At 37.6% G+C, this 23,588-nt stretch overlaps 1 protein-coding gene across 3 annotated transcripts in view; it reads left to right on the top strand.

Annotated features, from left to right (window-relative positions):
* The window catches only part of Pop2 (CCR4-NOT transcription complex subunit Pop2), a 223,969-nt gene that overhangs the window by 155,038 nt on the left and 45,343 nt on the right, over nt 1-23,588 (top strand). For all 3 annotated transcript variants that reach the window (XM_067136670.2, XM_067136669.2, XM_067136671.2), the window contains exon 6: nt 9,713-9,874. In XM_067136670.2, the coding sequence (XP_066992771.1) occupies nt 9,713-9,874 (162 nt within the window). The remainder of the gene's footprint in view (nt 1-9,712; nt 9,875-23,588) is intronic.

Genomic DNA, 23,588 nt, shown 5'->3' with positions numbered 1-23,588 from the left:
ATGAGAAATGTTAGTATGGTACAGGTGAGTAGTAAATAATAATATATATACAAACAAGTTTGGAACAAAGTACTAGTGGGGTGCTTAGAGTTGTAAAATATAACCTCGTGGATGTCAGTAGTCCTCGTACTAAAGAAACAATGTAAAATAACACATATAAACATATATACAAGTATGTACAAAGTCTGGAGAGTAAAGAGTGATGCTCTTTTAATGTCGAGTTGGCTTGACACTGATCACTTAAGCGGAGAAATTAGGTATTTGGTGTATTAAAGCTGTGTTGGTCAGTTGCGTTGTTGATTGTTGGACGTGATGTTGTTTTTGAATTTCTGGTTGAGAAGAAGGTGGAAACTGCGCGTGGATATATTGATACTCAGTTCTTAGCGGAAACCAAATTGGACCTGTTTAAATGGAGAAAGTCAGTAAAAACAAAAAATGGAGATAGGAAAAGGTTAACATAAAGTGAAAGGACGCTTACCTCGCGCTGCGGTGTGTGTAGTGTAGCTGATGGTGTGCGATTGGTGGCGGGGAGAGAAGTGTGGGCAGAGAGGAGGGCAGGCGCGTGCGGGTTAGGAGGGGGTTAGGAAGAGTGGGGGTGGCTTGGGGTGAGGTGGGGGTGGGGAGCTTTTAAGGCGGGGCTGAAGGATGCGGGAAAAAGGGTAATTGTCTCGGAAAAGTACCTTTGATTAGATTTAGGATTGAGTTTTGGTTGGCTGCATTATTGTTTCTGAGGAAAGTGATGAATAGATCGAAGAGTATGTTGGGTTTCTCTGAGATTTCATTGAGATTGTGACTGGCGTTGAAATATTGGTCTAGGTGTATGTGGTAATTTTCCATTATGTTGAGTAAAGGGCCCTTGTTTGCTAATTCGAGGATGTCCATGTCCTGTTCGATATTGGTGAAATTATGGTTATAATCATGCATGTGTTGGCCGATGGCTGAAAACCTGTTGTATTTTATTGCATTAGTGTGTTCGTGGTATCTGGTATTGAAGTTTCTACCGGTTTGTCCGATGTAGGATTTTTGACAGGTGTTGCATTTGATCCTGTAAACTCCTGATTTTACAAAACTGCTGGTCTTGTTGATGTGTGAAGTATTGTGTAAGACGTTCGTGTTCTTATTGTTGGTTTTGAAGGCTATTTTAACGCCTTGTTTCTTGAAGATATTGGTTAACTTGTAGATATCATTGTTGAACGTGAAGGTGGAAAATGTTAGAGGTTTAGTCACTTCTTTTTTGAGGGTAGTTTTAGGGCGATGTTTGTGTTTATTGATTATCCTTTCTATAAAATGATTGCTGAAGCCGTTGTATTTTGCAATTCCGCGAATTGTGTTAAGTTCGTTCTTTAGATCTTTCTTGGACATAGGTATGCTGAAGGCTCGGTGAACTAGGTTGTTGTATGTGGCTCGTTTGTGGGACTGGGGGTGCACTGAATCTTGGTTAATTCCTGTGGGTCGGAGACTGAGTATTTGTGTTATTCTTTAATACACTTCTCTTCATCTACATACAGCATGCCACACTACATATCACAACAGAAACACACAATAGTGAATACATACGTAGTGTCAGGAAGGGCATTTGACCGTAAAACTGATCCAAATGTACATAAAGTGCTGACCGCAAGAAATTTGGAAAAATGCCAAGAGGAAGGAGAAAAGCGGCAGTTTCCCAGATCCATCTGCATTTGCAGCAACAAGAACAGTGACCCTTTCTTTGCTTAATTTGCCATAGTGACTTTTCTCCCCTTTGAAGTCATATGACTTAATATATGAATAGTAACACAGTAAGGTTTCCACCTATTCAGTACTAATATGTATTTACAATGTTATAAATTACATGGGACTAGTTTCGACCCGCCTAGGGGTCATCATCAGCCATATTAAAGCATACATAAGTATTTTGTCGACTCCTAAAAACATGTTATTTTTAACTGTAATAATCGTATGGATTTTATAATTTATAAAGTAAAGTTTGGTAATGAGATGAGAAATGTTAGTATGGTACAGGTGAGTAGTAAATAATAATATATATACAAACAAGTTTGGAACAAAGTACTAGTGGGGTGCTTAGAGTTGTAAAATATAACCTCGTGGATGTCAGTAGTCCTCGTACTAAAGAAACAATGTAAAATAACACATATAAACATATATACAAGTATGTACAAAGTCTGGAGAGTAAAGAGTGATGCTCTTTTAATGTCGAGTTGGCTTGACACTGATCACTTAAGCGGAGAAATTAGGTATTTGGTGTATTAAAGCTGTGTTGGTCAGTTGCGTTGTTGATTGTTGGACGTGATGTTGTTTTTGAATTTCTGGTTGAGAAGAAGGTGGAAACTGCGCGTGGATATATTGATACTCAGTTCTTAGCGGAAACCAAATTGGACCTGTTTAAATGGAGAAAGTCAGTAAAAACAAAAAATGGAGATAGGAAAAGGTTAACATAAAGTGAAAGGACGCTTACCTCGCGCTGCGGTGTGTGTAGTGTAGCTGATGGTGTGCGATTGGTGGCGGGGAGAGAAGTGTGGGCAGAGAGGAGGGCAGGCGCGTGCGGGTTAGGAGGGGGTTAGGAAGAGTGGGGGTGGCTTGGGGTGAGGTGGGGGTGGGGAGCTTTTAAGGCGGGGCTGAAGGATGCGGGAAAAAGGGTAATTGTCTCGGAAAAGTACCTTTGATTAGATTTAGGATTGAGTTTTGGTTGGCTGCATTATTGTTTCTGAGGAAAGTGATGAATAGATCGAAGAGTATGTTGGGTTTCTCTGAGATTTCATTGAGATTGTGACTGGCGTTGAAATATTGGTCTAGGTGTATGTGGTAATTTTCCATTATGTTGAGTAAAGGGCCCTTGTTTGCTAATTCGAGGATGTCCATGTCCTGTTCGATATTGGTGAAATTATGGTTATAATCATGCATGTGTTGGCCGATGGCTGAAAACCTGTTGTATTTTATTGCATTAGTGTGTTCGTGGTATCTGGTATTGAAGTTTCTACCGGTTTGTCCGATGTAGGATTTTTGACAGGTGTTGCATTTGATCCTGTAAACTCCTGATTTTACAAAACTGCTGGTCTTGTTGATGTGTGAAGTATTGTGTAAGACGTTCGTGTTCTTATTGTTGGTTTTGAAGGCTATTTTAACGCCTTGTTTCTTGAAGATATTGGTTAACTTGTAGATATCATTGTTGAACGTGAAGGTGGAAAATGTTAGAGGTTTAGTCACTTCTTTTTTGAGGGTAGTTTTAGGGCGATGTTTGTGTTTATTGATTATCCTTTCTATAAAATGATTGCTGAAGCCGTTGTATTTTGCAATTCCGCGAATTGTGTTAAGTTCGTTCTTTAGATCTTTCTTGGACATAGGTATGCTGAAGGCTCGGTGAACTAGGTTGTTGTATGTGGCTCGTTTGTGGGACTGGGGGTGCACTGAATCTTGGCGCCAAGAGTTTACAGGATCAAATGCAACACCTGTCAAAAATCCTACATCGGACAAACCGGTAGAAACTTCAATACCAGATACCACGAACACACTAATGCAATAAAATACAACAGGTTTTCAGCCATCGGCCAACACATGCATGATTATAACCATAATTTCACCAATATCGAACAGGACATGGACATCCTCGAATTAGCAAACAAGGGCCCTTTACTCAACATAATGGAAAATTACCACATACACCTAGACCAATATTTCAACGCCAGTCACAATCTCAATGAAATCTCAGAGAAACCCAACATACTCTTCGATCTATTCATCACTTTCCTCAGAAACAATAATGCAGCCAACCAAAACTCAATCCTAAATCTAATCAAAGGTACTTTTCCGAGACAATTACCCTTTTTCCCGCATCCTTCAGCCCCGCCTTAAAAGCTCCCCACCCCCACCTCACCCCAAGCCACCCCCACTCTTCCTAACCCCCTCCTAACCCGCACGCGCCTGCCCTCCTCTCTGCCCACACTTCTCTCCCCGCCACCAATCGCACACCATCAGCTACACTACACACACCGCAGCGCGAGGTAAGCGTCCTTTCACTTTATGTTAACCTTTTCCTATCTCCATTTTTTGTTTTTACTGACTTTCTCCATTTAAACAGGTCCAATTTGGTTTCCGCTAAGAACTGAGTATCAATATATCCACGCGCAGTTTCCACCTTCTTCTCAACCAGAAATTCAAAAACAACATCACGTCCAACAATCAACAACGCAACTGACCAACACAGCTTTAATACACCAAATACCTAATTTCTCCGCTTAAGTGATCAGTGTCAAGCCAACTCGACATTAAAAGAGCATCACTCTTTACTCTCCAGACTTTGTACATACTTGTATATATGTTTATATGTGTTATTTTACATTGTTTCTTTAGTACGAGGACTACTGACATCCACGAGGTTATATTTTACAACTCTAAGCACCCCACTAGTACTTTGTTCCAAACTTGTTTGTATATATATTATTATTTACTACTCACCTGTACCATACTAACATTTCTCATCTCATTACCAAACTTTACTTTATAAATTATAAAATCCATACGATTATTACAGTTAAAAATAACATGTTTTTAGGAGTCGACAAAATACTTATGTATGCTTTAATATGGCTGATGATGACCCCTAGGCGGGTCGAAACTAGTCCCATGTAATTTATAACATTGTAAATACATATTAGTACTGAATAGGTGGAAACCTTACTGTGTTACTATTCATATATTATTCTCAGTTCAGTACGGACCAACAACATGAAATTCATAACCCTTGGTCATATGACTTGTCGGGCATTAACTTATTTTAGGGAATAAGCCCCATTCATCCTCATTAAAGACATTGGGCAGTAGGAAGAACTTCACTTTGCCAGTCATTTACATTACTGCATCATTGTCACTGACTGACTCTGACTCACCACCGATCTACACGAATCTACCATGCCAACCATTGGAACCAGTTTGCCTGCCATTTCTTGTGTTTTTTCTTGAATGATTGGACCACTTAATGGAACTAATACGTCATGGAATTGATGAATCCATTCAGTAAAAATGTTACCAAAATCTTCGTACTCGTACTTTCTGCATCTCACTTTGCTGCATCAGTAAAGTCATTTCTAATTTTTATTATTGTTCTTAGATCACTTGAAGGAATTCCTATGGGTCCTGCAAAATTCTCTTGATTTTGCATAGAATTTTCACTTATAGAAAACAATTTCCATTTTGCCATTTCACACTTTCATAACTTATTCCACTGTGCACTGTTGTACTGCACAGAATTCAAGACTAAAGTTTACACAAACTTCGTAAAGATATGTTCTTTTAAGTGGTGGAGAGTTTCTTTGGGTAAAGGGTCAAATTTCTTTCATGCACTCATATGCAGTGACCACAAAGTACAGGCACAGCAAGAGTGTATTAACAAGGTTTTATTGTACATCATTTCTTGATCCAGCAGTAGGTGGAACCCCACTGTTATATTAACACCTTGTCTGATTTTTTGGTCGGTTATATTTTAATTTTATGAGGATTTGTAATTTATGCTATAATAGCAATTGGTGAGTTGCTAAGATTTGTAGTTTTGAAAGTATATCATATTACACAATAATACTTGCCCACAACCTGCGAGTTCTGTGATAAAACATTTCTTGTAGCTTGTTTCTCATGCAGCAGCTGCTTTTCCGCGTAGTTTTCCTTGAAGCATCCTTCCCTCTGTGATGACATTTTCGTCTTCTGAACCATAAGCGATTGCAGTGCAGATGTGCTTAATGTAGGCCTGACTTCTTTCCCAATCTTTCTGTCAACTGTTAGGTACACTTAACACAGCAAATACAGCATTACTGACGGATTTATAGTGGAGAAGAGCAGCGCCTGAGCTCCTTCATTCACAATGAATTTTACAACGCCTATTGGTAGCAAAAGGAAGTCACGATCGTATAAGTATCGTTGCCAACTCACAAGCATTGAAGCGAGGACAATTTAGGAGAAAGGCTCGAAAGGATTGGACATTTTTCCTTCTTTTCATTTTTTCTGAAAAAAATTATTTTTTTGTGATAATGTCAGCGTTTCCGTAATAATATCTTTTTCACCGTAATTCCATAATCATGAGGTGAAATCCGTAATAATTATGGACAATCCGTAATAGTTGGCACCTCTACTATTGATGGATTAACAGGTATATATTACCCAATTCATCTGTTGATATCTTACATGATACATACAGTATATTTCCATAACTTTTATTAATGTGAAAAGTATTTGCTATTATAGCAGGACTAGCTGATTTAACCGTGCTTCGCTATGGAATTTACATTTTATACAGAATTGTAGGTTAGGTAGAGCACATGTTGGGAGCAAGACTGTGTTAAATTGCATAGCTCTTAACGTTACCCTCGAAACGCGACGGAGAAATCACCAAACGTCTTTTCTCATATGAAGACTGCGTTAGGGAATTTTCATTGTAATGGTAGGCCCGCTTGCATACCATCAGTCACAATCAAGTTGGGGAATTGCATTATAATGGCAGACACTCGCTCTCCACCTGCCTTTTTACATCCTCAGAAAGACTGTCTTAGTGGTTTTCCCAACTGAAATGAACATAGCTCATTACAATGACGTCTGTTGGAATGGCGCGAGTAAAAGCAATGATTTCATATAAAATACTCGATCAAATGAAAAACCACACATTTTCTCACTTTTAACTAACAGTACTACGCTTGCCGATCTAACAGGAATAGTGGAGAGTCTCAGGGCAAAACTGTGCCCTTTTACTAATCTGTTTCCTAGGAGTAAATTCAATTCACTACACTGGTGGCAGAAAAATCTGACTTGGAGGCAATTTTTTCCTCCAAGCCAGAGGAGAAACCCCCTCTTCGCTGCTAATTTTGAATAAAATGAATGTAGAATTTAATAAAAGTGAAGAGGAAGAAGCTCTCTTTAAGAAACGGCTCTTTTCAGGGTTGAATTTTGAGTTGTTTAGTGAATTGTGGTGCTATAATTTGGAATATGCCTAAATTGTAATTCTAGACCAGGTCATACTACTACTAATAAGTGAGCCTCTGCCTTAAGAGTGCACATTGCTCATTCAAAACAGCACGTCAGAGTAGGGATCAAATAGCTGGAATACTATGATGAACCAGTGAGTTATGTACCAGCAGTACGTTATCAGAAAATGTATGAACCAGAGGAATGACATGCTAAAGAAGAAAGTTTTCTAACTCCCCAGCTATTTCCCGCAAATTTTCAATCGGGCTGTTATACTCGGTACGCAGCACCAATCCCATCTATCGGAGTTGAGCGGCAGCATAAGAGACAAAGAACATTACCACAAACAATGGACAATGTAATGTTATTTTTGATCAGTGTTATGCGCTTTCAATATTGTAGGCCTTCTTATTTAGTTTTCTTTCAACTCTTATCATTGTCGGTACGATAAAATTGAATAAATGATAAATGGTCGGAAATTGCATTCTCTATATCAATCAATGGTATGGTATGATAATAAGTGCAAAGAAAAGCAAGACAATGGTGAATATCATGAGGAGAAAGACAAGGGAAAATCGTTGTCAAAATTCAATCAATCACTACTGATCTGCATTCAGGGCAGTCACCCAGGTGGCAGATTCCCTATCTGTTGTTTTCCTAGCCTTTCCTTAAATGATTTCAAAGAATGGAAATTTATTGAACATCTCCCTTGGTAAGTTATTCCAATCCTTAACTCCCCTTCCTATAAATAAATATTTGCCCCAATTTGTCCTTTTGAATTCCAACTTTATCTTCATATTGTGATCTTTCCTACTTTTAAAGACGCCACTCAAACTTATTTATCTACTAATGTCATTCCACGCCATCTCTCTGCTGACAGCTCGGAATATACCACTTATTACATATGATAAAATTTATCACACACTTACCGATTGACAACAACATTCATTCCCTTTCGACTAGTACGCTCACCTCAACACTTTCAACTATAAAAGCTACACCTATCACAAACTCTTCCCACAAATATTACTTCAAGGAAGATGGCCTAATGACGTCTACACAAACTTCAGTATAGCCTACGGCACCAGCATTCCAACTAATATTATCATCTTAAAAAGAACCAGGCCATATGAAAATTCTTCAAAATTTATAAGCATATAAATGGAAATCAATACTTATTAACTTCAAGAACCAACGACCACTACCAATGCTCAACTTTCCTCAAGTTTTTAACAACAAGCCCTTTGACAATTGAATGGAATGAGCTTTCTGATTTTTATCTTTATTATAATATCTTTTAATATTATTGTTGTAATCTTTAAATGATTGTCATGTTTTTAGACTCAAATATTAACACAATATTGTTAAGTAATAGTATACCACATTTTATTTTGTATTAGTTGTTTAACGATCTCCAATCCATTTTACAAGATATAGTTTTTATCAGTATTCATAAGTCATTCCCAATAAGGTAAAAAATTGCTGATGATGCCTACTATTGATAGGTAAAACCATCCAGTGTATTAATTTTATGTTAATATTTTGATAAGGACAAAGTCCTAACTTTTAAGATTGTATTGCATTGAATAGATGGGAGAACAATATAAACATTCTAGTGTTACTTAATACATATACCTCTTAGTCGAGCAGCTCGTCTTCTTTCTCCCAATTCTTCCCAGCCTAAACTTTGCAATATTTTTGTAGCGCTACTCTTTTGTCGGAAATCACCCAGAACAAATCAAGCTGCTTTTCTTTGGATTTTTTCCAGTTCTTGAATCAGGTAATCTTGGACCAATAACATAGGTATTTAAAAATTAAATTTTAGGTGCCTTCCCCCAAACTCCAATTTCATACAGGGCGAATAAAATTGTTTATAACTTAGACTGTAGTTTCTTATTCCCCGACTCTATATACTGACTTTCATTAAATTCTGTCAACCCATTTTCTCGTGACTCGGCGTTGATAAGGACTTGGCAACAAAAATGCAAATTCATGAATATCTGTGTTATCAAAGCCGGTACGGTAACAATGTATGACATAAATTATCGTAAATTTAATTCTATATAACTTTAGTTATGTAGTATTTATCGATAGGTCCACTAATAATATAAATATTTGAGAATTCAATTTTAGGCCTTCCCCTAAACTACCATTTCACTCAGCATGAGTAAAATGATTTATAGCCTAGATTGTAGTGGCTCATCCTCCGACTTCACATACCGATTTTCATTAAATTCTCTTTAGCTGTTTTCCCGTGATGCGTGTACATACATACTTACAGACAGACATTATGGAAAAGTAAAAAGTGCATTTCCTTGTTACTATGGACATGACCGATAAATACCATTCTTTTCAAATTCTGACAAAGTACAGACAAAACACTTATTTTATATATATAGATTTATCCAGTGATATCCATTATTGAGTGGTTTGTTCTAATCTTCTTTAATCCTTTTTTTGACTTCCCAAACCATCCTACAATTTATGATCAGTGTGCAACTTTCCTCAAAAGTGTTTCAATCCAAGATAACAAGAGAAGTAAGGTTCAGTCATTGTTGATATTATTTTAGGCTTTGATTAAGAAAAGCTGTATAAGACTAAAATATGAAACCAAACAAGCAAATTAAATTTCATGTATTTCTTCTATTGAAGAGAAAATGGTTGTAGCTTCGTAATAGCTGTCAGTTTTTCTGTTTATTGGTATTTTAATGTTATTTTGTTTAGAGTAGAGTTTGTGTATTTATCCAATATATCTTTTGTTCAGGGAGGATATGTATGCTCAGGATAGCATAGACCTCTTGCAGAATTCTGGTATCCAATTCAAGAAACATGAAGAAGATGGTATTGATCCTCTGGATTTTGCTGAACTTCTTATGACTTCTGGAATTGTACTCATGGACAACATCAAGTGGCTCTCATTCCACAGGTATGATTTGTCATTGTTGGAAATTATAAGGTGGGTGTTGTATAAACAGCACATACAGTATGCAGGTAAACATGGCAAGGGTACCCATTTCTGTTACCGACTGCATTTGAATTGTGACATTGCTGCAAGATCGATGCGACAAGGGGATGTTATAGTTGCAGTAAGTCAGAGTCATATTTAGTGGTAATGAATACTAGCATATTTCTTGCAAATGACTCCTAAATATTTTGGCAGATAAAATTTCCTGTTATCCTCCTTTCAATAATACTACTAACTTGTTTGCACAGATGGGTATATCAAACTGCTCTTTATTGACTTATCCTGTTGATATTTTCAAATTCTGCACTCCTTTCTTCTCTCTACCGACTTGTTTTATATAATTAGATTTAATCATTGACCGATTGGAGTCAAAAGACGGGCACTGCCCGTTCACAACTTCTCACTGTCATTATGTCGAAAGACGGGCAGCACCCATCCAGCATTTTGAACGTCATATTTCTTATTTCTGTAAACAGGTAGCACTGTTATGTTGTTTCCTATGAGTAAATTGAAGTCTTTGTATGTTCATTGTTTGAAATCAATTGTGTTCCATTTAGTTTCTGCGAACATATTTTTGAAAAGGTAGCAGCGGTCTTGTTTATGTTTACATCATGGCAATGGCAGCACCCAGGCATAATCAAGATGAAATGAGGCGTATAGTTTCAAACATGGCCAAGTCCGTTGAGCTGTTTTTTTCAGGAGAAGCAAAAAACTCGTTTAGGGTATTAATTCATATATATTCCGACACTTTAATCTTTATGTTGCTTAGCAGAGGCTTCTGATTCATTACCATACAATTTTTACAGTCTAAATATACTACATGAATTGAAAAATGTATTTAAAATTTGGACTTGACCATGTTTGAAACTAACTGTGGGACTTGGCCGATTTTGAAACTTACGTAAGAGGACTTGGCCATCTTTGAAACTTAGATTAGAAAATTTGGCCTAATACCTAAAGAAAAAATAAATCTAGATTAGGCCTATTTTCCAACTGTGTTCATCTTGACTTTATTTAGAACAAATATGATTAAAAATGATATAAGATTTAGTGAAAAATCTTTAAAGATTATTATTTTAAACATTATGTTTGTGTAAAATTGTAGCCTCCGTGGCTCAGACGGCAGCGCGTCGGCCTCTCACCGCTGGATACCGTGGTTCAAATCCCGGTCACTCCATGTGAGATTTGTGCTGGACAAAGCGGAGGCGGGACAGGTTTTTCTCCGGGTACTCCGGTTTTCCCTGTCATATTTCAATCCAGCAACACTCTCCATTCTCATTTCATAGCATTTATCAGTCATTAATATATCACTTTGGGAGTGGCGACCCCATCGTACTAATAGCCTATATCTGCTTCATTCATCACATCCCTGACCCGGTCAATGACTGGAAAACAGGTTGTAAGTTTTCATTTTTCATTTTCGTTTGTGTAAAATTACCCAACATTGTAGAGGCTAATTAACATTTAAATAGTGTATATTTTGCAAATATATGGATTCATGTAGCTACTTCAATGTATATTCTTCATATTATACCTATTCAATACCATCGCGCCTTCGAAACACATCACCGAGCCTTGATTGAATCACCACTAACAACACGTTGTTGATTATACTCATCTCAGCTGTCTTTCCCTCGTGCGCTTCAAGGTGGAAAGATCATGTTGCCGCTTTCTGGTATGGCGCTTATTAAATTCCTCCATTTTATTGCACAGCAAATATGAATACTATTAAAAATGACCAATTAATTATGTATATATTTATTATTTATAAAATATTTATTAAAATACACGCAAACAAAACCACCACATGTGACTCGAACAAATGTCAGGCCGCCATTTTACCGGAAGAAAACACGTGACTGGATAGCGCAGGATTATTGACCCGTGCGGGTTAACAGGGACTTGGCCGACTTTGATATGGACCTCATTCTTTGCTGCAATTTTAAATGTGACCTGGCCGGATTTGAGACCCACTTTCGTTCCCGTTCTATTCATCTTGTAAAGAGGAATCCATGGAAGTCAAAACATCAGAACGTGAAAAAGATGGACTTGGTCGTGTTTGAAACTATACGCCTCAAATGTTCATGAAATGTGAGGAGTTTGCAGATTGGGTGAATGAAATATTGAGTGATAGTGATAGTGAAGTGAATGTTGAGGAATCTAGAGTTGTTGATTTTGATGAAAGTACAGGTAGTGAGGAAGATGATGTGTGTGTGAATGAAGATATACCTTTTAACTGGATTTGGACAGATGATTCAAATACTCCTTGTGTCGCATACTTTTTTCTTCTTGAGGCAAACTCTACATCTTCTTGTCGGGGAAGGGGCATTTTTCAGTGGTGGAAACTTGAGCAGAACATATTCATTCACTTTTCCATCCAGTGTGATGGGGGATGTTTAGCTGGTGCTCCTCGTGGGCACTCCTGGTGAATGGAATGCAGTGGGGTGGATGCTAGTGATGACATGTCGAAGAGAGCTGGAGAGGCTGTTCTGACTCGGGTCGGGTATGAGACTGGGACATTGGCAGGAGGATTATGACCTACAAGATAGTATCTGGAAACTGGTCCGCCTCTGTGGCGTAGTGGTTAGTGTGATTAGCTGCCAACCCCGGAGGCCCAGTTTCGATTCCCGGCTCTGCCACGAAATTTGAAAAGTGGTACAAGGGCTGGAACAGGGTCCACTCAGCCTCGGGAGGTCAACTGAGTAGAGGTGGGTTTGATTTCCACCTCAGCCATCCTGCAATTGGTTTTCCGTGGTTTCCCACTTCTCCTCCAGGCAAATGCCGGGTTGGTAACTTAAGGCCACGGCCCCTTCCTTCCCTCTTCCTTGTCTATCCCTTCCAATCTTTCCATCCCCCACCAAGACTCCTGTTCAGCATAGCAGATGTGGCCGCCTGGGCAAGGTACTGGGCATCTTCCCCAGTTTTATCCCGCGGCCCAATGTCTCACAATCCAGGACACTGCCCTTGAGGCACTGAGTCTGAGGGAAAAACCGACCATGGTGAGGTAAACAGATTAAGAACTGTAGATAGGTGATTTTTGTCTGGGTATTGGACTTCTGGAAGAGACAGAACAAATTGTAGAGGGTGCACTGTAGTAAAGAGAGGGAAACCTTTGGCCATTTACAAGTTTTTCTCGTGAAGGGATGTAGAGCAAGGTACTGGTCAGCTGAGTCTGTCCCATGTATGTGCTAATTGTAATCTGCAATGGGTACTGGCTTCATTGTTTTTATGCTGAACTTTGAAGTCACTTCAACCATTTCAGCAAAATGCATGGATGAAATCATTGTGATTATTTTCTTATCCATCCAAGAGACAAGAAGAATTTTCCCATAACATTTGAATGTCATTTCCCTTCGTTTCAAGGAATTTAGTTGGTCCTTAAGATACTTAGGTACTCCCCTGTTTTGCCTGATTGTCCCACAAACGGTAGTATTCTGTTCACGTAGGATTTTTGGAAGAGCAACATTGTTGTAATGATTATCCATGTAAACAGAATACCCTAGGCCTAAATATGGACTGAGAAGTTCGAGGACAGTACTATTTATGGCCATTCCACTTGCGTCATAAATAGACAGTTTGCAAATATACCCAGTTTTTTATTCATACACCATCCTAACCATAATGCCATACCTAGTTATTTTAGATGGATTGTAAACTCGAAAACTCAACCGGCCTCTCCAAGCAAGCATGCCCTCATCTAAAGCAATCTGTCGGTTGGGACTGTAAACCACTGAAAACTGATTCGAAAGTTTTTCTAATATTGGCCTGATTTTATAGAGTCGTTCTGCACTCTTTACATAGTTACTGCTGTTGCTAAAATGTAAAAACATCATGATACTTTTGAATCTGTTCCTGGACATAGTCTTGGAAAATACAGGCATTGAATACACGGGATCTTCGGTCCAGTGCATTTTTAGATCCGCTTCTTTATAAATCCGGTAACTAACATCAAGTAATGAATCTCATTATTGTGACCGTATTGAAGCTTCGTAAATTAAAAAGTTACAAAATAGTTTATTAATATCCACCTATTCAATACAATACAATCCTTATAATTAGGATGCAATTATTACATAGCATTTGATATGGGACATGTTTCGCTTGACATGCCAAGCATCTTCAGCCATTAAATACTCTAAGTTAGGTCAGGGCCCTGAATGAGATGTTATATATAAGAATATCCCTTAAAATCTCCTAGCTTATAATAATTAGGGAGCGGATTTTTATGTGCTAAAAATGTGAAAAATATTTATTTTTTATGTGCTGAAAAACTTTTAAAATATGTGATAAAAAATTGAAATTATTTTCCTTTAAATATCACATAACTACTTGTGCTCAAGAAGTAAATAAGTATAATGTTTTGTATTAGAATATGGTGCTAACAAACGTGCTCCTTAAGGCAAAATGGTGTCTGTGTATGGAAACGTGCTGTATGGTATATTAATTTTTGATATGCCAGAGTAGATATTATGAATGGTTATTTTTTTAAAGGTAATGTTTTGTTTAAATATGGCAAAAGGAACCTATCTTTGAAAAAATAGTACCAGTTCGTACTCACCCATCACACGCTGGAATATTAGTTGCTAGAAGTAGTCTCAGAATTGCAGTGAACAACAAAGGTCATCTCCAAATTTTCCATCACAAATGCATGCCGATTATCTCTAAAGAACGCCTTATACTGCGAAAACGATCGCTCCACATCACAGAAAGTCAGACAAGCATAGTTAAAGAGAGGAATGTCACCAACAATAACGCCATCAATTTCGCCAACATGAGCACCCTCTAATACAGCCCTGTCCAACGCGGCGCCCGCGGGTTCCATGGCGCCCGAGCTGCCCTTTTATGGCGCCCTTCGCAGTTAATTCCAAATTAAATTTTACTTAATATTTGAAAACAATACTTTTGCATTTCAATAAATATTCTTACTTTTCTCTTAAAAATACCATCCTCAAAGTCAGGAAATTTGTTATATCCGTACCTCCAAATACACAAAGAGCTTTGAGTAAGCCATAAACGTGATCTAGGCCTAACTGACTCGTGTCCGCAATTAGTGAAGAGATAGAAGAAAAGTTCAGAAAGAGAGCTATTCGACATGTTAGTTGCGACAAAGGGAAATCCTCCACAAACATCTCACTGTGGGGGGGGGAGGGGGCTAGCGCCAGGTATAAGGCCCTCTCTACTCACGGAGCCAAATATAGCCGCATATTTATTCCGCCAAATAGAACCGCTTCCTTATGATTCACTTGATTGCAATGCCATAAATTGCCTACCATGACAGAGTTTCACCAGGACAACAATGGGACACCCAATTTGCCCACAAAATAACTTTAAACCCAACAAAGCTGTGCCGTAAACAATGAACAAACGATTTATGAAAGTCTTGCAGTTGGAATGTTCCCAGTTCCTAGTTTTCAGGCGAACATTCAATATTACTTGTGAGTTTATGCAGGGCTTATGGAATACGTTTTGAGTGCCTTGTGTTGTGATAAGTTGTACATTCAACATGTTTTGTGTGCTTTCTTCATTACTATTTAAACTTTAAATTATTCAGTTTATAATCAGTTATATTTCATTAAACATAACTCTTCTTAACATGGCTAAAAGGCAAAGAAATTATAACTTTAACAGTGAATGAGAGGACCAGTGTTGCTTTATTGAAAACAAAGGAAAGTCTATATGTTTATTGTGTAATGCTATCGTGTCTGTTCCTAAAAGAAGTAATGTACAGTGACATTTATTGCCTAATCACAAAAAAAATTGACAGTGAATTTCCTGTTAATTCTGAACTAAGAAAAAAGTGATTTACCTAAAATCTAAATTAGCATTGCAACAATGTGCGTTTAAGAAGCCAGTTCAGCAAACGCGTAACGTGACAATAGCTTCTCTCAAAGTTTGTTACGCCCTAGCTAAAAGGAAAAAAGCTTTCAGTGATGAGGAAGTAGTGAAAGAAGCTATGCTAAATGCCGCTGAATCTCTGTTCGAATCTCACAAAGATAAATCTGAATTGATATCTTCAATCAAAGGACTTCAGTTTTCTCACCAAACTGTTGCTAGGCGGTTGAACGGATTTCTAATAATATGGAATCTCAATTAAATCAGGATTTGAAATCGTGTGATCATTTTTCACTCCAGTTTGATGAAAGTGCTGATATGTCTGACACTGCTGAGTTGTGTGTATTTGCTAAAATGGTTTTTAATGATTTTACAGCAAAGGATGAATTTGTCAAGCTATTGCCACTTCATGGACGTACTAGGGGAGAAGACATATTTAATGCTTTCGTTAAATTCACCAAAGAGAGTAACTTGTAATAAGTTGATGACTACTGATAAATAAATAAAATCATGAATAAAAATATATAAATAAAATTACTCAAAAACGTAATAAAATTAATAAGCATAATTAACCGAAATGTCCGTAGTATGGGCGCCAGAGTTCACCAGAATGGATCCCTCGAATTTAGATAAGAGCATGGTAAACTTTCTATCCCAGGGCGTGTACATAATGCTGCGTACTGGTACATCTGCTGCAGGCCTTACCTAACCTCCTGAAAACGACTAATTAGGTAGGAACTGCACCTAGGTTTATCAATAACACTGATTCTAAAATAGCTAACTATATTCTGAACAAATTCCGTGCATGAGCACCTCATCAACATACAACATTATACATATAATACACACATAAAATATTGCTGGAAGACTCCATATTTACAACAACAACAACAATAATAATGAAAATCGTGGGAAAACGAAAGTGAGAACTAAGCTACCATTTGCAGATAGTCCGATGAACAATGTACATGTATGAAGATAAATACCCTTCACTGTCTCTATATCAATTCGACTTACCGATTCTCATAATCGGCAGTTATCACTTCACACAGATACTGTACCTTGTACTACTGTGTTCACATATTTTAACACTTGTAAAGATATATACACACGTCTGTCGATCCTCAACATATAAATTTATGGAAAGTCTGAGATAGCTTTCACCAACATATAATGCTAGGCCGCCACAAGTGCTGCAATACTTAATGCGCAAGCACTCTCCACAAACATAACACGACTACGCTCCACGAACGTTTGAAGTCCAGTCCATTGCAGCCATGTCAATCCAGTACCGTGTCTCAGCACCACTTCCTTCCCGTACAGTCCGTCAGTTGTAGTTGTAGTTATCTTCCTTCTCGTTCCTTTACAATCACCTTCACAATCACCCTTACAATGTCTCATACAATCTCTCTTACAATGTCCTAATACAATCATCTGGTTGCCGCCGTATGACCAACCTTTATAGACATCAACATCCCCCTCCTTTCAGATGAGACGTCTGGATTGGTGCTTGCCAGCCAATCATGAGTGATCTCAAATCAAGACCAAGCCCTGAACTACTTCTTCCTCCCAAGACAATAACAAACTCTGGGGAGTTTTCATGAATCACCAAACTTTCCTGGTACAACAACAAGCTTATCTCATCAGGCTGGGATATATACATGAGTAATGGAATTTCCTGACACAAGTACATCACAACAGACACTGGGGTAGCCAGATGACTCATTCAAATTACCAGAGTTATTACAGCAATGTTTTCCCACTCGTGCAAAACAAATTACTCATACCTACATATGTGGATATCTTCCAGCTTACCAATATAAATGGCAAAATATACAAATGAAATAATAATAATAATAATACAAATCGAATACTGACAATAATATCTCTAACTTCTACATATAATTCGGGGGTGTGATATATGTACTATCACATAACGCCCCCTTGGTGAATCGATGATATCACATATTATGATTCACCATAAAACAGAACTTCATACATAACCTTATAATGGCATAACTGAACACATAATTTACTGTAATAATGATATATACATTGCGTCTACTGCATTGTATTCGCACACACGAAATACAATTTGTCCAAACAATAATAATAATAATAATATGGCTATATACACACAACTCTGATTGTTTCATATAGCATTGAACACAATCCCTTCTTGCTACTGTACACATACATTAACATTGATAACATATACATCCAAGGTGCAGATCCTATCTCTTATATCTGCGAAGGCTATAGATATTAAATGTCCCAAGAACCTTATTTTCAGCGGTTAGGAGCCTATAAGCACACTTGCCTATTCTACTGTCCACAGTATACGGACCCTGATATAAATGAAAAAACTATACATAAACTTAACATTGGCATCGATAAGCGAGGAATGCGTACCGTAATAAAATCCGAACAAATCTCGAATACAATCTATCTCACACACAAACATTCATCCCATCCAGTCACACAAAAATCGTACAAACTTTCATTCGGAACATTCATACCCAAGAAATCCCTCTTTCTGAAATATTCGGGAATCTTACAATGTTTCCTTTTCCACAAAACCATAATAAATACAAGTAAACAGATCACATACTTTTTCACACATTCCACATCGCTATCATACAGCACGTCATTCAAATCACTCTCACAACTCTCAGCATTAAATAAAACATTACACACCCGCTTGGAAAGACTTTCTTTCATCTCACGCACACTTCCATTCTCACACACGCTCACTCTATTATTGTAATTCTTACCATAATACACTTCGAAATTGCTGTCATTACTACTTAATGACCCAACAATTAATCCATCTTCACCACCTTCCATATCAGCTCCTACTTGCACCACTTTCATGCCAACAACACCGCTACTTTCGACTCTCTTATCAGAAGTTTCATTAATCTCAAAGTCACCATTTTCACACATAATGGTCCTAACTTTACTCTCCTCACTTACACTTAAATCAACAAAAACATCCTCATGATGTATACTCCGTAAACACTCTTCACTTACTAAACAACCTTCATCAACTTCACAAAAAACTTCACTTTCAATTTCAGAAACTTCTACAAGATTATCGATCGCAGTACCGCTATTACCATCACCACTAGCACAAAGTAAGACATCCGACACATCTTTCTTACTTTCATCACGCCCCCTATACACAAAATCTCCCTGATCACAAAACACATGGTCATTCAATAATTCCTCTTTCACGTCTACCTCGTAACTTACCTGTTTCATCGCGTGAATAGGAATTTCGGTATCGGACTGCCTATCTGACCCAACTAAGAAGTCCGATTCCGGTTTAAATTATTTGACATGGACTGTTCACTATTATCATGTCTCTGCACTTGATCTGGAGGTCTTTGATCCGTACGCCCCCTACTTTCTGATTCCCCTTGATTAGGACTTCTGCTAAAATATTCCTGGTGATTAACTCCCTGATTAGACTGTCTGTTTCCCCTTCCGGAATTACCACCCTGATTCCCTTGCCTAGAATGACTGAAATTCTGATTATTCCTATCTCCTCCTAGCTGATTACCTTGTCTCCCATTATCCCCGTAATTCCTACCTTCACTTTGCCTATTCCTCCCCTGCCCTTCCAAAGCATCAAACCTCTCTAACAGCTGCTCTAATTCTTTAATCGTAACAATATTCTGCATACATGCAGCTAATCCGACCTTCTCAGGAAAATGCCTCAACATCTGGCGGACTGTATCTCTCTCCGATGCTAGACCTTCAATATTCTGGCTGATCAGAACATGCGCTAAGAAATACTCCGTCATAGATACACCTTCCTGAGGTTTATACTTGCCAAATAGCACGCGATCTCTTTCCCTTCCCTGAATAGCTTCACTCCAAAATTTAGAACTAAATTTCTCCCTAAATTCCTCCAAACTCGAAATACCCTGTCTATAAACTTGAAACCAGGATCTCGCTTCTCCAACAAATGCAATATCCAACATCTCATCAACCATACTCCACTCGATCAAACCATCGTCAAGATTCTTGGAAAACCGTTTCTCCACCGTTTTCAAGAATTCCATCGGATTAAACTGCCGACCATTAAACTTGGGTAATTCAGAGTCCTTCGTACAAGATACGTACCTATTACATATGCTGCTACCTAATTGGATTTGACTGATCTCCTGCCTTAATTTCACATGACATGATTTAATTCCTTCTTCCACTACCATTCTGGCATTTCCTTCTACTGACTTGAGGTCATCTTTTACCGACTTAAGGTCTTTCTCCAATTTCTCATTCTTCTCATCTATACGCTTCGCTAAAACGTTCTGATTGGATTTAATTCTATCTATTTCTTCTACTTTATCTTCCACTATTTTTATTCTCTTATCACATTCCTTGCTGTTTTCAACAAATTCTTTCCTAACTACATTAAATCGGCATTCAATTTTCTCAGTCAATTCCAAGCTTTGAGCTTCTACCTTATTACTGACTTCCTGAATTTCCCTGCTTTGATGGTCAAACTTCTGGTTCAATTCATCTATTCTACCATTCACAGCACTACTTAAACTATCAATTTTACTAGACAATTCAACACTCACTAAATTTAACTCCTTACTTTGATTCTCAATCTTACTGGACAATTCCGTACTAACTGAATTTAATTCACTATTAATACTGTATATTTCATTACTTAAAAAACTCAATTCACTCTTCAACTCTTTACTCTGACTATCAATCTTGCTAGACAATTCAACCTTATTATTATCGATTTTACTGGACAATTCAAAATTATTATTATCGATTTTACTGGATAATTCATCACTCTTACTGGACAATTCATTAAAAAGTGATTTAATCATACTAAAAGTTAAAACCTCCCCTTGAACTGTTTCCTTAACAACCCCTACATTCTGAGTTTGAGACGGGTTACTGGATTCCTCACCGATCGTTGCAAATTGATCTTTCCTACTATCAGCCATTTTGCTACTCTCACTTAAATTAGATAAACTCAATGTGGTGGAATTCTTTTGACTTCTCTTATCCTGATTCTTAGTACCAGCAACTTTCAAAACCTCTCTACTTCTCAACTTTATAATACTCGACTCGCTACAACATTTCTTCATACTCCAACATACATATCACGTACATATAAAATACTTCACTGACATAGTTTGCAGAATTCCAACCACACCTGACAAGTGCACCTACGCTTATAAGCCTAACAGATGTACCAATCATTCAGCCACACGTTGGGAAGCCAATTGTAATAATTTGATGACTACTGATAAATAAATAAAATCATGAATAAAAATATATAAATAAAATTACTCAAAAACGTAATAAAATTAATAAGCATAATTAACCGAAATGTCCGTAGTATGGGCGCCAGAGTTCACCAGAATGGATCCCTCGAATTTAGATAAGAGCATGGTAAACTTTCTATCCCAGGGCGTGTACATAATGCTGCGTACTGGTACATCTGCTGCAGGCCTTACCTAACCTCCTGAAAACGACTAATTAGGTAGGAACTGCACCTAGGTTTATCAATAACACTGATTCTAAAATAGCTAACTATATTCTGAACAAATTCCGTGCATGAGCACCTCATCAACATACAACATTATACATATAATACACACATAAAATATTGCTGGAAGACTCCATATTTACAACAACAACAACAATAATAATGAAAATCGTGGGAAAACGAAAGTGAGAACTAAGCTACCATTTGCAGATAGTCCGATGAACAATGTACATGTATGAAGATAAATACCCTTCACTGTCTCTATATCAATTCGACTTACCGATTCTCATAATCGGCAGTTATCACTTCACACAGATACTGTACCTTGTACTACTGTGTTCACATATTTTAACACTTGTAAAGATATATACACACGTCTGTCGATCCTCAACATATAAATTTATGGAAAGTCTGAGATAGCTTTCACCAACATATAATGCTAGGCCGCCACAAGTGCTGCAATACTTAATGCGCAAGCACTCTCCACAAACATAACACGACTACGCTCCACGAACGTTTGAAGTCCAGTCCATTGCAGCCATGTCAATCCAGTACCGTGTCTCAGCACCACTTCCTTCCCGTACAGTCCGTCAGTTGTAGTTGTAGTTATCTTCCTTCTCGTTCCTTTACAATCACCTTCACAATCACCCTTACAATGTCTCATACAATCTCTCTTACAATGTCCTAATACAATCATCTGGTTGCCGCCGTATGACCAACCTTTATAGACATCAACATCCCCCTCCTTTCAGATGAGACGTCTGGATTGGTGCTTGCCAGCCAATCATGAGTGATCTCAAATCAAGACCAAGCCCTGAACTACTTCTTCCTCCCAAGACAATAACAAACTCTGGGGAGTTTTCATGAATCACCAAACTTTCCTGGTACAACAACAAGCTTATCTCATCAGGCTGGGATATATACATGAGTAATGGAATTTCCTGACACAAGTACATCACAACAGACACTGGGGTAGCCAGATGACTCATTCAAATTACCAGAGTTATTACAGCAATGTTTTCCCACTCGTGCAAAACAAATTACTCATACCTACATATGTGGATATCTTCCAGCTTACCAATATAAATGGCAAAATATACAAATGAAATAATAATAATAATAATACAAATCGAATACTGACAATAATATCTCTAACTTCTACATATAATTCGGGGGTGTGATATATGTACTATCACAAACTTACCATTATCAAAGCTTGTCGCTATAATAAAAGATGGGGCACCTTCTGTGACTGGTAGAAATAATGGATTTCTTTCTCTTTGCGCTAAGGATGAATCGTTTCCAAAATTTCTTTCTTATCATTGTATTATTTACCAAGAAGCTTTATGCGCAAAGGTTTTAAGTTTCGATCATGTCATGAAAATAGTAACTCATGTAGTGAATTATATAAGATCGTAATCTACTCGTCATCGATTGTTCAGAAATATTTTAAGTATGTCATATTCGGAATATGGTGACGTCATTCTTCATGCAGATATAAGATCGTAATCTACTCGTCATCGATTGTTCAGAAATATTTTAAGTATGTCATATTCGGAGTATGGTGACGTCATTCTTCATGCAGACGTAAGGTGGCTTAGTAGGGGAAAATACTCGAACAGTTTTGCTGCCTGTTGGATGAGATACGAGACTTTATGAAATCACCTCCTGGGAAATATTATCATGAACTTGATGATATATCTTGGCTAATCGAATTAGCATTCTTGGCAGATATCACCTCAAAATTAAATGAATTAAATCTCTAATTGCAAGGACAAGATCATAATATTTCAGGTATGATAAGTATTTTCAATGCATTTGAAAAGAAACTTAAGGTATGGATTGTCCGTTTAAATAGAAATTCCCTTTCACATTTTCCAAATTTGAAAACTATGGCAGATACAGTAAATGGCGGCAAGCGTGATTTTTCATCTCTTGCTAAACATATTGAAACTCCTGGGTCCGAATTTGGTAGTTTTCAATGTTTGAACCAGTGATCCTGTTTGTCAATAATCCCTTCGCTTCTGTTGACGTTTGTGAGTTTGGAGGGAGGGTGTGTGAAATATTCGAAAATTATAATCCTGAAGAATTAGAAATGGAAATTTTAAGCCTTCAGTCAGACCTTTCTTTGAAATCCTCCTATGCAATATGTGGCAATTTCTGGACTCTGGTGGACGGTAAAAAATATCCCATTACCCGCAGTGTTGCTCTGAAGATGCAATCTTGTTTTGGTTCAACCTATCTTTGTGAAGTCCCGTTTTCGACTATGAACATAACAAAAAACAAATACCGATCCTACCTGACAGACTCACACCTGGATGA

Source organism: Anabrus simplex, chromosome 1, assembly GCF_040414725.1.
Source record: "Anabrus simplex isolate iqAnaSimp1 chromosome 1, ASM4041472v1, whole genome shotgun sequence".
NCBI classification, from domain to species: Eukaryota; Metazoa; Arthropoda; class Insecta; order Orthoptera; family Tettigoniidae; genus Anabrus; species Anabrus simplex.
This window is presented reverse-complemented; position numbering and strand designations above follow the sequence as displayed.